The following is a 15,267-nucleotide window of genomic DNA, read 5'->3' on the forward strand; positions in this document are numbered from 1 at the left end:
CGATTACGTACACTCTGTTCGTTTCGGAGCGTTTCCTTTCCGGCTGGTTTTATAGTTTTTTAGTATCGGGCTTGTTAGGGTTAGTGCTGTAGTCGGCGTCGTCGTCGTCGTCGTGGTAGTGCTGTAGTAATACAGCAAAACGGAAACCAAAACCAAAATCTGTGTGTATGTTTCATGTTCGTGCCCGAAGGAGTTGTTTCGGTTTGCCGCGCTTGTCGTCTGCTTGCTTGTGTGTGGTGTGTGTGTGTGTGTCACTCTGCTCCTCCGCCGTATGTCCATGGCCGTGGGTGTGTCCTTGCTTTGCCATTCGTGTACAACAAGCATCCCAGCGCGCGCGAAAGGGGATGAGCTTAAAGATGTGATGCAGCAAAAATGCCGAGAAGGAATTCCTTTGATGTTTTCCGCTTCGAGCTGCCAAACAGCTTTTGCCGTGGCGTGTGTGTGTTTGTGTGTGTGTGGTTTCTCGAGTGGAGTGGAAGTGAAATAAGCTCGGGGGTAAATAGTTGTAGCCGGGAGGGGCCGGGAGCTGTTTATTTGTTTGCTCAGTTATTTTGTTTCTGCCGCTTGATTGCCAACAGTGTGTAGTGTGGCCGGCGAATCTCCTATACGACCGGGTCTCTCCCCACCTGTGTGTGTGTTTTTTTTGCAGAAATATACAACGCAACACACACACAACCTTTTCCAGATGATCATTTGGCGGTGGAAAATGCGTATGTTTGAGGTGTAGTCTTTTGGTGCGACACACACACACACACGGGGGAGGTATTTTGATTTGATTTGCCCTCTTGCGCAGAAACGTGTATTGAGCAGTGAAAGTAAATTGAATGAAGGACAAACTGTTTCTATTGAGCAAAATAATGATGGAAGTTAGTTGATGTAAGATGGGCTGAAGAAATTCACGGAACCAAATGAGCCATGTCCTCCTTTCTAGGTTGTTTGGAATGTCTGCTTTATCTGTTCTGTTTTTTTGTTGTTTTTATGATGTTTTTATACAGTTGATCCAGTTTTCAATTGTAATCTACAAAGTAGTAATGTAGAAAAAATAAAAGCTACATTTATGTGTACAGTTGCTATCATTGACATTTTTGTCCGGTGCTATAACCGCTTTGAGGTCTTGCCCTGCCTCAGGAGTGTCTGAAACCGCTCACGGTCTTCGTCTGCCAGTACCGGGCTTAATGGCGGACGCCAATTTTGCAAGTAAAGTTAATCGCTTTATTTGCAAAATTTAACGTAATGTTTGAAACAGTCCGTTCCAAAATTTTTGAATTTATGTTAAGCAGTTAATAATTTCATTGATAGAATTTAAAAAAGGACCATTTTTATACCAATTTTTGACGTTTTAATGAAGTGAAAAAGTGCACGTATTTTAAGGCATAAACAATGGCTTTAGATTTCATTGAATTTATTTTTTTTCACACAAAAAAAAACCAATCAAATTATAGGGGAAGGTAGGTAAAGACGGACACTGCGGGTAAGATGGACACTTCTCATACATGCATGAAAAAGGTAATTTTCGAGTAATTCAACAATGTAGAATCCAAATTGAAGGTTAAACAACACATTTGAGAACATTATTGGCATAATATATGCAAAATTGGTTAGATCCACAAACAAAATAAATTCTCAATCATGTGCACCCTTGTGGATCTAATTTGACTACTGCCGATCTTAAGCTCTATAACTTGTATTGTTTATATTTCCGAAAATTTTATTTCATGAATGGGTTGTCGCGATCATTAATGAAAAAACTGGCGAAAGAACGAGAATGAAATCAATACAAAATATTGTTTTCTGGTGGTTTAAACATCCTGACCCCAAAGCGGGAAAGACGGACACTTTGCTGTAGGGAAAGATGGACACCGAATTTATTGATTTATTTTACTTCTTATATCAATTGGTGATGAATAAATTTCTTCAAATACCTTATATACGGGTATTCCGAAGTTATAAACCAATCAACAACTTGATAAAGTATTGTAATAAGCGAGAAATGAAACACCGGTCAAAATAGTAGCCATTCGTTATGCTATTACTCGCTCGAAGCTGATGAGGCGCTTCACGAAATCCAATATCTTGTCACGACTTGGACAACTTTAAGCAATAAAAAGATGAGACATTGATACGACATTGTTCAGGAATAGATGAGAAATTCTATGAGAATACAAAAATCAAATGTTGATTTTTGACATGGTGGAAATCCAAACTATTAACAAGTCCCTTACAAATACTGGGGTCGTGGACTTTTCGCGGAGTAATTTCCTAAAAGGAAGTTCAAGAGTGTTGTTCTGTACACTGGAGCAACTTCAGCTGTAAGTGCGTGATATTCAAATAATGTTTTAGATGCTGCATTCTACGATATATTAGAAGCGTTGTTTACCATTTCTAAAACCACGGCTGAATGAATCGTCGTTGCAATAGGCCAAGAATTGGTTTATAAACGTACCAAGACGTAGAAAGCGATAGAATTTGTTAAAATACTGTAAAACTCTTCACTTTCCAACGTTTTCTACAGGTGTCCATCTTACCCTTCATGGTGTCCATCTTTCCCATATCAGGTGTCCGTCTTACCCGAACATTTCAAAACCGCACGAAAAAAACCATGTTTTTTATTCATGAAAAATACGCAAAAATCGATGGAAACTTGAAAGTTTCAACACATTTTCTGATAAAACATGAGTGTAAGATAATGTATGCACATTTTCATAGTCGTTGCACTTATATATCCCTAGATTTTTCCCATTTCCCTTTACGTGTCCGTCTTTACCTACCTTCCCCTACAGGTTTCGTATTGTTTTGTGATGTCAAATCACAGTTGTCATAAATCTGCTCAAATACCTTGTAAATTTATCATGATTCCTACAAGAGTAAAAAAATGTAGATCTACAGACACAAATAGGTGCGTAAGAGTCAAAAATTGATGAGCACTGTTAAAAATTGCTGAGTCTTCGTGCCAAAATTTGGCGGCAACGACTGTAAAATACTGCAGTTGCATATTTTACCCAACAATAGTCGGCCTCATGTGGTTTTCGTAAACCCAAACAGTGAACTGTCGTGTAAAAACGCTATCCAAAGTGAATCCAGACTGTGACGTGTTGTAAATTATGAGAAAGAACTAAAATACTAAAAAAATCGCACGAATTTTCGACCACAGCATTATACCAAAGAGCTTCTCTTTTTCTCTTCGGTTGAGAAGCATAACATGCATGATTAGGCAGTAAGACTTTTGCCAATAAGGGTTAGAATACAAGTTAGAGGTCACGATAGAAATTGGGACAAGAACAACAATACGGTGCGGGCCTAGCTTATCAGAATCAGAGCTGTGGTTGAACGGATTGGCTAGTAGAAGTGGGACAAAAATATTACTGGTGGAAACTGACTTTGGCAATTAGCACAGAAAAAACCGGCCATGATGAATACTGAGGAAATAGATAAGTTTGTTTATAAGTTAATAAGTTGTAGATAAGTCTATAAAACCACAGGTACGGGTCGAAGGTTTCAGGTTCTGGACCAGCACCAACATTTAAACCGATCTGTGATCATGAAAGCAAGCAGCTAGTAAGCGACAAGGAAGGGAACGTAGTGTGTGTGTGTGTGTGTGTGTGTGTGTGTGTGTGTGTGTGTGTGTGTGTGTGTGTGTGTGTGTGTGTGTGTGTGTGGGAGAGAGAGAGAGAAAGTGGGAATTGATTCCAAAACCACCACCATTGGACCATGCTGATGACGCCGCTGGAGATATGCTTACGGAGCAGAGATAATAAGAATTCAGTGTGACAGCGTTTATGAAATCGATACGTTATGCAGCATAAGCGTTTGGTTAAACGGGGGGGAGGAAAAGAAGCCCAGCCACCCGCTTTAAAGGTGAAAAATCGACATCACCCTATAGCAGCCCCTCTTCTCCGTTGGCTGTGGTGTGAAATACTTCCCTCTTTACCGACCGTGAGCTGCCCCGGGTGCTGCGTAACGGACACTAAAGGCCGTTCCGTTTGGTTAGTGAGGCAAATGGAAAAATCGCACCAGGCGCACCTACCTTCCTACGCATGGTCTTCCCTCGTCCTATCACGCCGCGTCGAAAACATTACCATAATCGTAAAGAACATCCATTTTCGACAGCAGTCCGATCAGTGGTGTGATGCAAAGATTGCCGCGGTAAAGAAAAGATGAGCTTTTAAAAGATGTAAACGCACACAGCTGCGAAGTGTGGGGAAAGGGTTTTTGAAAGGGAAAGGGTAGCATAAGCAAAAATACGCTAGCAAAAGCACCCGGGCAAAGAAGTCGCCCTTTTCTAGCGATTCGGTCGAACGGATGATACGGTGTTACGACGGAGGCTATCCGTTTTTTAAACCTTCTCTCTCTTTCTCTCTCCCTCTCTCACCTCTATTCCAATCCCGCTTCAAATTGGCCTGGGTGTTTTAGGCGAATAGGTTCGCGGAATTGAGGGCAAAGGAACACTGTAAAGCTTCACAGTGGCGTCTCATCTCGGCATCGGGGGTTTGCTTTCGAATCGATTAAAGCCATCGGCGATCGCTTAAGCGCGCGGCTGGGCATGGAGCGTAATTAAGGCACTCGCAGCAAAGCTCAGATACCATTTTTGGGGAGGGCCTGGAATTGAAAATTAGCCGTGGGCTTACCGCAGACCGTGTGCCTGCAATGGCGAGCAATTTGTCGAAACGGAAATCGTTACTGCGCGCAAGGTGTTTAAGCTAATGCGAATGGCATCGTAAAGCGATCGAAGCGCTTCTGTGCTGCGAGAGGTCGAAAAGTCGAGCAAAGGTGGTGTTTATGGCGTGGCGGTTTGAATGTGTTTTGAAGTGGAACCGGTTAAGCGCGGTTGGCCGGGAACGGGCTCTATCGGCTTGTGGATGGGCGATGGATCGTTCTGGGAATGATTTATTCGTCGACGGCTGTGCTGTGTGCTTTTGTAGGTATCGTTATGGGAAAGGGGTTGCGTACGGTGCTTATTGTGATGAATATGCTCGCAAAATCGGTTGTGTGTTTTTGCTAGGTAATGTAAGCGTTATAAAATACGAAGAAATAGTTTCCCAGAACGGCAGGCAAGACTTGCCTATTGAAAAGGAAAGTTTAAACAACTCCCATTCAGAATGCTTTAATGTATTATGCTTTATCTATGTTTTGCAATACTTTTTAATGAAATTGATAAACTAACCACCCAAAGCGTTCAACTCTATCTTTCTCTCTCCCTCTCTCAAGCGGGAAAATCGATCGTGTGAAACATTTTTCAACACAATTTCCTTTGACAGGCACAACAAAAAACTGCAATCAAAATATTTATGCTGACAAAAATTGATGCTGTTAATTTTATCTTGCCCGTTATCACAACACCCCGGCTTTGCGGTTCGTGTTCTGGCCGCTGGTGGTGTGGTGGTGGTGGCAACCAACAAAAACGTCGCTTGCCCGTCTGCCTTCGCACGCGGGTTGTTCGTGCTGTTCGTCGGCTGTGTGCCTTGCGCTATTTGTTCAACATTACTTTCAAACGATAAAAGTGGCCATTTCACCGTTTTGGTGGTTTTGGACCGATCGGTGTTCCTTCTCCTCCATCACCTTGCGCTTGGTTGGCGCTTCCTGCTGCGCGCTGGCAAACACGTGCTCGCGTCAAAAACGTATGGAAAGAACCAAGAGCACATCGAAGTATGCGGTGTGTGTGTGTGTGTTTGTTGTACACTGGGAGTGATGCTGGCCTACCGTGATGTTGAAGAATAAATGGCACTCTCGCCTTGCGTACAATGCGGTGCCACACATGTGCGTCCGGGCCATGCTCTCTCCCTCTGTATCCTTGATCGACGTCGATATTTCACGCGCGCCCACCGTTTTGCCAGAAACGGGACGTTGAAAAATGTTTTTTCTACTTCTTCTTCTGGTGTACGGCTACAGCCACGTACGGGCCACAGGTTTTGTCCGCGCTAACCGCATGCTAGCGCAAATGGATGTGTGAAGAAGCCGCGAAACCCTCGGACGAACGGACCGAAACGGGCCACCGTGAAGAAGAGCAGTTAAAATGATAAATAACAAATACTGTGTGGAGCGGGGTTGGAGCGAAAGGTTATCGTCCCCGACGCCTGAATCCCTTTTGTGGCCGTTGCCAAAAAAAGCGCGATTGAGTGAGATTGTGTGCATGGGTATGTTTGTGGAAGCACTCAACGCAGCCAGGGCCGGAAGGGCCGATCAGTGAATGCTTAAGTAAGGCTAGAGAGAGGGAGAGGATGAGGAGAAAGGGGCACATACGTGTGTGTGGGTATGTGTGTGTGTGTATGGGTGTGCAAAGCACAGCAGGGTGTGAATTGTAGAGGATCTGGATTGAGAAAAAAAAGGTGTACCGGGTAGGAAAATTGCTTTCCTCTCGGAACATCAAAGCCCATCGACCCGGCCAAAGGGTCAGTCGCTGGCGTCCCTACCGGTGCTGGTTGAACGGATGTGGCATCAGCAGCATCAGCAGCAGCAGTCCATTACAGCTCATTGAAAATTCCCTCCAGCTTTTCTTTCGCTCGATTTGAGCCCAAAGTACTATCTCATCGTATATGAACCGTGCACGGGGCCGGCCGACAAAGGGTAGCCAAACCCCCTCCTGCGCCCATCGGTTGTCCACTGTCTGCCGCACTAACGCCAAGCTGCTGGCTGAGATTGTGGGATCGGATGGGTGTTTTTTTTTTTTTGTTCGTTGGCGTTAGTGGTAGCAGTAGTAGTCTCTTCAATCTCAGAACTATCACACTTTCAGTGGCAGGTTAGGGTTGTGTGGCGTTTTTTTTTTTTCATCTGGGTTTGGGGGCGCGAGTGACGAACCGGCGTATTGTTATGAGTACCCATTCGGTGTGTGTGTGTTTTTTGTGTGTAGTGTTTGCCATGTCGCGAACACGGGACACAATCCAAAAGTCCGACCGTACAATCCTCCCTCACTTGCAGCTGGCTGGCTGGATGGCTGGTTGTGATTTGGTGTTGAACTGGTACGTCCTTCCCAGTATTAAGGGAGACCGGGCTTTGATTTGAATGAATTTTGTGGATCATTGAGCTGTGAGCGGATGGTCAGGCTGGCTATAACATTCTGCTGCAGTTTGAACACGGAGCTGTCGCTAATTTTTTGATTGGTTGAACGATCAAACGGACCGTAAGGTGTATGTGCATATCAGATTGAAAGCGTGTATTTTTTTTTAAAAGGATGCTGGCTTTTTTAGGTTGAAAAAGCGTTGTATGTCAAATACTATATGTTTATTAAATTTAATTCGCTTTCAGTTTAATTCATTTTGCAATTTGATCGGCATTTTTGGACAGTTTTTAGCTGTGAAATCGTAGGAAAGGTCAAACTAAAATTGTAAATGATTTTAATAACAAAATATATTCCATTTCATTTGACAAAAAAAACCTTTAAAAAAGTTTAATTGCTTGAATACAATTGTATTTTCAGTTAAAATTTTTAATCATATATAAATATGATATATAAATTAATGTTTACGGCAAGTAAGATAAGGGCCGTCTTTTCTTTTCTCTTAGAATGTCCTTATGATGAATTTGGTGTGTGTGGTGGTGGTGTGTGATTATAAAATTTGATGTTATATTCTTCACTTATGTTTTAATTTCTACAATAATACATTGCAGCAGCTCATTTTTTCCTCATAATTACTAATTGAGAGGTTAAACTGTTTCGCGTAGCATCTTCCATCAAACGTTCCCTAAATTACATGCAAGCGCAGATAAGTTTTATGTTTCCCCTTTTTGCTAGGGCAATGAAAAACTTTATCGACAAATCATAAACTGCTGTGGAAAAACTTCAGCTCCGCTTAAAGCTGGCTGCAGTGTCTGACTCGAAAGCCCCATTTGTTCTTCTTCCCGGCTGCCCTTTATTCTAAACAAATTTCATGTCAGCGTAAAAGAATGATAACGGGGACCAGCGCCACCGATACCAGTAATTTACCAACCGTAAATCCCCTGTCGGGATTTGAAAGCATTAAATCCGCCCCAAAAACCAGTTCCAATGCTAAAAATGGCTTCCGTGGACACGTACGGGTGCAGGGCCACCAGGAGGATTTCTTACGCAGCAGCAGGCTCACTCAGGATGAATAATAAGACCACTTTAAACGGCAATGAGATGATGTTAAATTGACTTAATGAAAATGATAACGAGCGCGCGCTAGCGCACCAAGGGGTTGGGCTTTCTAGCGGGTTTCACGCACATACGCACGCACGCACGCACACAGCTACAGAAACAGAAACGACAAAACAGACCAGGGGAAAACCAGGGGGAGGGGGGGGGGGGGGAAGGGAGCTGGAACGAAAACAGCAAAACCGGATGGCGCCATTTGACAAATATTCAGCTCTGTTTGGTTTTGTTCTGCCCGTTCGCCCGTTTGTTCTCGGTAGGCCGTGACTTCGGCCCTACGAACACTACGAGCGCGCACCACCATTAAGCGTTACGCGAAACGTAGATGAATGTCTTTGATAAGCGGATAAGATGGGCCACCCTCTTTTAACGGGTAGCCACCCCGTTTGTAGCCATGCTTTACGTCGTCTGGCTGTGTGTTTTGTGCCAAAGTTTTACTTCCTCGCTGTTCGATTAAGGGGGGGTTTTTTTGGTGTGCTCATGTTAAATATCACCCTGGCAACGCTGGCGTCGAGTAGAACCTTCCCACTAAAAAGGTAATGTTTGGCTCAATTTTTCGTTAAAGAGCGCACAATAATCGGCCCAATGCCGGACCCGTTACGGTCCAACGGTCCCCGGTTGGGGAGAGGATTCAGCTGCTGTGCTAAAGAAACAGATTTAGCAAGAGGAAGACAAAAAATGACGATTTTTCTAATCCTTCTACACCTTTCGGAAGTTGAAAGTTGACTCTTCTTGGGGTCACATTTCGAGCCCCCCCCCCTTCTCCATCCACTCAAAGCATCGTTTTGTTTTTGTTGCGCCACCCTGCCTACGCCCATAAGCGAACTGACCGGCACAGATTTTCGGTACAAAATGAGTGTAATGATCATTAAAATTTAATCCCTCTAGTTTTTTGTCATGACAGGGATGGGCGGTGGGGATGAACCTTCCGTCCGTTTTTGGAACTTCCTCCTCCTCGTCCCTTTGCTTTGAGTTTTTGCTCTCGGGCGGGCTCCTTCCGTGTCTATTTTGAGCCGTTTACTTTGTTAGAAGGAAAACACGGAGCAGTGTCCACTCTCACTACCTACCCGCCTGTCTGCCTGCCTGTCCCAAATAAGGACAATTGTTTTTTTTTCTCTCTCTTCTGAACCAAATGTTAAAGCAATGGGTAATTGTGAGACCGTTTGCGACCTTTTTTTGTCGTTCTTTTGTCGTTTTCTTTTTTTTGTTCTGTTCATCTTTAGACTCTAGATTCCTTCTTTCCCACTCTCTCTCTCTCTCTCTCTATCTCTCTCTCTCTCTCTCTCTCTCTCTCTCTCTCTCTCTCTCTCGCCACCTCGCCGCTTTGGGCGATGATGTTTTCACGGAACGAAGGAACCTTTTCTGGAAAAGCGCTGACAAAACGGACGGAAAGCCCTAATTAAAGTTGATGGGGTATTTGAGTTCGTAAGTCACGGGCCTAACCTGCGTACAGCCGAGGCTAAGCTGGTGGAGGCGTTAGAGGAATGGTGGCCAATGTGTAGAGAGAGAGAGAGTGAGGCAGAGATGTATAACGTGTGGGTGCAGTCTACCCTTGAAGGAAACGTGTTCAACTTTTCTCCTTAAAATGTGAAACATGTATGTATGTGTGTGTGTGTGTGTGTGTGTGTGTGTGTGTGTTTGTGCGTGTCCCCTCATTTTGCATGCATGTGCCCTTTGATTACGGCAGGGCCAAAAGAGAAGAGAGAGAGAGAGCGAGAAACACGTTTAGGTCGTTTGCGGAGGTAAGCGCTTTTCGGTGAAGCATGTTTAGCGTTGGTTTAGCCGTTGGGCAGTGCATTAAACGTAATCATGACGGTACTTTGGGTACAACTGCTGCTGACGACGCAGTTTTTGCGCCCAGCATCGTTCGGTATGGAAATGTATGGAAATTGTTGCGGGGCAGCATTGTTGCTTCAAGTGATGCTATGGAAGTTGTTTTTTTAATATACATAAGCACGAATTGAAGTGGACTAACGTAAGATGTTTCAAATAGAACAATTGGCATGAAGTTGTTAAAATATTTGTAATAAAATACCATGCGCCTCCATCTGCTTTTGTATTTGGGTATTTTTTAAATGTTTTTTTGAATAACTTTTTAAATAGAGCATTTAAAAATTATGTGTTTTGAATAATAATTTATGAGGAGTAAAAATAATTTAATAAAACATTAAGCGTTGAAAATCTTGGATTAGTATATTTCTGCACGGCGTACCATGCGCCTCCATTTCAGGTTATTTTTTATTTATTTATTTTTATTTATTTATTATTATACGTTGAAAAAACGTATCCCCATTGGATAAAGAAGGTTTCCCACCCAAACTAAGTATTTTCATAGAATTATTGTAATATACTGTTATCCCTATTTTCTTAGTTAATTTGCGTAGAATTATTTGATGCGCTTTCAAATGCGAATTTTATATTTCTTTTGGTGCATTTTTGCAAATACACATAAAAAAATCTTTAAAATAAGTTAAGCAGAACATAGCCTTGTGTTTAATGTCTTCGATTTTTTATATAGAATTAACTTGATGCCTTTTGTATCTATTACTATGTGTAAATCAAGTTGTAATTTTGTATGCAAATGTGCTGATGAAGAAGACCACATCCCACCACCGTGTACTAAACCGTATATCAATCCACTTAGAACTACACTGAGCTCTGCCCACCAAGAAGCACTCGCACTGTATTTCATGTAAATCGCGCTTATTTATTAGTGCTTCCTCGTGAAGAAACAGGGATTAAATCGGTACATATTCTGCTCCATCTTACCCTTACGATCGGATGCTTTTGCGGTCCTGGGATCCGTTTTCCGAGCGTCTTATAAAACCCCACTTTAGCGCACTTGCCGATGATGTATTTTTTATGTGATTTACGTGCCATCATTAGAGCGTCATCAGAGCGGATTGTTGGCGGATTCTTCAATCTCGCTCCCTTCCACTGTCTATTGTGTGTATGTGTGTGTGTGTGTGTGTGTGTGTTTGCCGGCACAAACTCTACCTTAAGAAGGAATCCATTTTCTGGTCGATTTTCCCTGAATCGAGCCTTCCCTTTTTCCAGTCCATCGGCACGGTAAAGATTATTGCCGTTTATCGCCGTTGTGATCGTTCACGGGGATCGTTCTCATCTTAAAATGAGCGCGACCCGTGCCTTCCCGTGGCCACCCGTGGCTGTAGCGGATGAATCTCGTTAACGGTAAAGGTAAAGGTGCAGTGTGACGGTGCAAAAGCGGGAAGAAGAGCAGATGGTGGGCTGCAATTACAAAGCAATACCGGCCGACGTGCTCTTCACAAAGGCGAACGCCCGTGACGCCAACGATCGTGGGAGACGAAGAAACGGCAAAGACCGGACCAACCCAGTGACCGAGGCGGAGAGTGTTTTTTCTTGTTGCAGTAGGATAATTAAATTTACTGAAAATAAATCCCAAGTGATTAGCATAAAACGCTGTGTGTGTGTGTGCCAGTGGCCTTGATGGAGCAGCATCACAGCAGGTAAGATGTAGGGATTGTGGGATACAATACAGTACAGGGCACGAACTGTTGAAAGGCCAAATTTGCTGATAATAATGGAGAAGGAATATAGATCGAGCGAGCGAAAGAGAGACGAGGACCGTAAGTGGGGAAGAACATGAGGTCACTGGGGAGAAATGTCCAATTCAATTTTTCCCTCAATACATTTAGTACGATGTACTGTACGTCTTGCTGTACCCAGCATCGGGGGAACTATTATGCAAGTTCTGGGAAGCGAGCAAAGAAAGCGCGCTCGATTGCTTGCAGGGTTGCTGAAGCTAGCTCTAATGTCCTTGAAATGCTTTACGTCTAATTCAATATTAACTTTAATGTTCGGACGGTGTTAATGCATGGATATGGCGTTAAATGAAATGAAATTCATTTCTCCGTTGTCGTTGTCAAATTATACAAGACAAGCCCCTCTTGTTGGTATATCTATACACCATACTATCTACACTTTTGCACAGTTAACTACATGGAAATAGGATTTTGTGGTTTTTCCTGCTGAGCTGACTACCCTAAAGCCCTGTATTTGCTTCTTACTTATCACCGTACGGTGGCAGTGGCAAAAGATGAAAGCAGCAACTTAACCTTGGCACACAGCGAACCTCAAATATGTACATTAATTATGCGGAAGAAATGCTTGTCCATGCTTCGTTAATGGTTGCTTGGATGATGACGAAAGTCGAACGCTCGCTGGCATTGGTTGCTTTTGTTGCTGCTAGGTTGCACGATCAATGCACGGCAGGGTATTGCCGCCGTGTGTGTGGTTGAGTTTTCTTCTAATTCTCCATAAAGTGTAGTTTTGTCAGCTTGTGTCCACGGGTGCGTGTGCGTGTTTGCTCCCTATGGTTTGAGATTGAAACAACACTAGCGATCGAGAATAACGGCAGATACCGGAAAAAAACCGTTCGCCACAAAAGGCCAATGCATCTCCCCATGGGCTTATCGCTATTCATTGAGCCGTGCTCGTTAGGTTTCGGACTTTATGGGATGTGTGTATGTATGTATTGAAAAAAGCTTTTATGTTGTGGGGCTTTTGTGTTTTGCTGTGTTCTACATCAGTAATGAGAGGAGTCAGTTTCAGACGCACGAGGAGTGTCTTTGTGGGTTGGACAACGAATGTCCAGTCGGAAGTCCACCGCGTCGGGGATAAATCTATATGTGTGTGTGTCAGCTGGTTTTTGTGTGATTTTGGGCGTTTTCATGTGTGTGTGTGGGTGGGAGAGTTGCGTTGCTTTCCTTCTGTGTCTCCCCCGAATGAAGGAGTGGTTTTTACGCGATAACGCGGAGCAAGGAGAGTAAGCAGAAGGTGCTGTGCACCGTAGCTGCTGTGGATCAAGCTGATATTTTTAGCATCAAACGCCGGCAGATAATTAGGGTCATCAATCAAAGTGAGGCAAATTAAATTCAGCACCATAGACGCATAAGCCTGTGTGTGTGTAGGTTTATCTTTCTGCGTGTGTGTGTGTGTATATATTTCTGTATTTCTTTACGCGTCAGCTTATCAGTGGTTTATCAGAAGGAGATATCACTTTAATTCTGTTGATCTACGTTTGATTGAATGATTTCATTATTATTGATTTGGTTTGATGTGTGCGTGAACGTGTTTGCGATGGTTAAGCTGAATTGTTTTGATAGCATTGTTATCAGTTCTAAAATAACTTTAAATGTTTATTGTATTTTTGTGTTCTGTTGTTGAGAAACTAGTATTTATTACAGCTGTTAACACCCTTTTTGGGGTTGTTAACAAGCTAGATGAACATTGCTTTAAAGTTACTCCCTTTGTTCCAGCAAAACAGCGCCCCTTTACAAGTCTTAACAATCAGCTCAAATCAAACAGACTATAGATTGTATCGACACGCAAGCCTGAATATCCAATCAAGCGTCAAATGGTACTGCAAAAAAAAAAAAGAAAGAAAGAAAGGCGCGCCATTATCGTTGGCTGCTTATACGCGAGGGTGTCAACTAATTAATCACTCCAAACGACGAATGAACTGTCCAATGGCTTAAAAATGATATTGCCATTTCCATGGCTGAGCGTTTCGAAACTTCACCAAAAGCCAAAAGCCTTTGGGTTGGGGCCATCGGTGATGGTGATATTGAATATCAGGTTCCGCTCTGTCCGTACCGTAGTCATATCGGGGTTCGCATCCGGGACTGATGGTACGCCTGCGGGGTAACGGAAATTTGATACTCCCGCGGCGTTATGACGATGGTGATGGTCATGGTACGATGGAAACAAAAGACAGAGAGAAAGAGCGCGAACGAGAGAGTCCATCCACGGCTTCATCCACGCTGTGAGCGCTGTGAAATTAAAACAATATCGTAGTGCGCATTCAATTTTCGGATGAATTATATGCATATTAATCAATCATGCTTCCCTCTGCCAGCCGAGTGGCACATGCTCGCAGCGAGAGTTTACACGCTGGTGAAGGATGGTTTTAGACAGACAGATGGGTGATGCTGATGGTGGTGGTGGTCGTTTTTGTGTGTGTGTGTGTGTATTTTTTTTCGGAAGCTGAGATGTCGCGGTACGTCCGTCCGTCCGAAGCCCGTCGAGTTTTGGGTCGAGCTTTCTGTGGACTGGAATTTCTCCCACAGGGGAAAACATGGCAAACAAAGTGCAATAAGACACTTGGCTGCTGGGCAAATTGTGTTTAGAGCACCACCAAACCCGAACAGAGGTGAACCCGGATGGAAGTGAAGGAAAAGCGTGAGATGAGTGATGTTGATTTATATACGTGTACCACCAGCTCGAGTGGACTGGAACGATGTGATAAGCATTTGCGTTATTGTTGGTGTCGTAGTAGTGGAAAGTGCCTGAAAAGCAGTAGCATGTCGCATTGTTTAAGGGTTGTAATAAATAAAATTGACTCCTGTAATGAATATATCTTTTATATAAACTTTATTAATTTAAGTAAGCATCAGTATTAAAGCGAGTGCGCAGTTAAGCGCACTTAAAGTGTACGCAGCACATACGCAGCATCGACTAACATTCTTCTTCACTATCGCCACACAGATCGTCGAGGACTGGAAGTTCGTCTCGATGGTGCTGGATCGGTTCTTTCTGTGGGTGTTTACCATTTCCTGCATCTTCGGCACGTTCGGCATCATCTTCCAAAGCCCGTCGCTGTACGATACGCGGGCCCCCGTCGACCAGCAGCTGAGCGAAATACCGCTGCGCAAGAACAACTTTATGCTTCCGCCGGACATCGTGCGCATCACGCTGGATTAAATCACGCCCTATGCCCCGGATATTGTGGGGGAACCATGGGTTTGTTGTTTTTTTTTTTTATTTATTTCTGTACGTCACTTTCCAGTATGTTGAGACGGCTACGGGACGGGTTTCAACTACAATGTGTGTGCATTTGTTCTGAAGGAGATACACCGTTTGATGAAATATGCACTTAAGTACGCGTTTATATAGTAACAAATTTTTCCAATGGCTGGTAGGTTGGTAAGCAATCCAACAATACCACAGCAACAGAAGAGAAAAGCAACAGAAGTAACAGTGCATTGGTTAAGATATAAAGTGTAATTCCATTTATAACGAAAAACTACTACGAATACCGAACAGCGAATCGACAGCATTTCTTAATCGAAACTTAACATTACGGTAACACAAAAAAATGAGAAGAAGCAGAAGAAGCAATT

The 15,267-nt window shown here is 43.3% G+C and overlaps 1 protein-coding gene across 1 annotated transcript in view; it reads left to right on the forward strand.

Moving 5' to 3' along the window:
• LOC1272992 (acetylcholine receptor subunit beta-like 2) overlaps positions 1–14,994 on the forward strand; it is a 32,141-nt gene extending 17,147 nt beyond the window's left edge. Inside the window, exon 9 of the mRNA XM_061650583.1 lies at positions 14,633–14,994. Within this exon, the coding sequence (XP_061506567.1) occupies positions 14,633–14,848 (216 nt within the window). The 3' untranslated portion in view covers positions 14,849–14,994. The remainder of the gene's footprint in view (positions 1–14,632) is intronic.
• Positions 14,995–15,267: the final 273 nt, after the last annotated feature.

The sequence above is a fragment of the Anopheles gambiae genome, chromosome 2 (assembly GCF_943734735.2).
Source record: "Anopheles gambiae chromosome 2, idAnoGambNW_F1_1, whole genome shotgun sequence".
NCBI classification, from domain to species: Eukaryota; Metazoa; Arthropoda; class Insecta; order Diptera; family Culicidae; genus Anopheles; species Anopheles gambiae.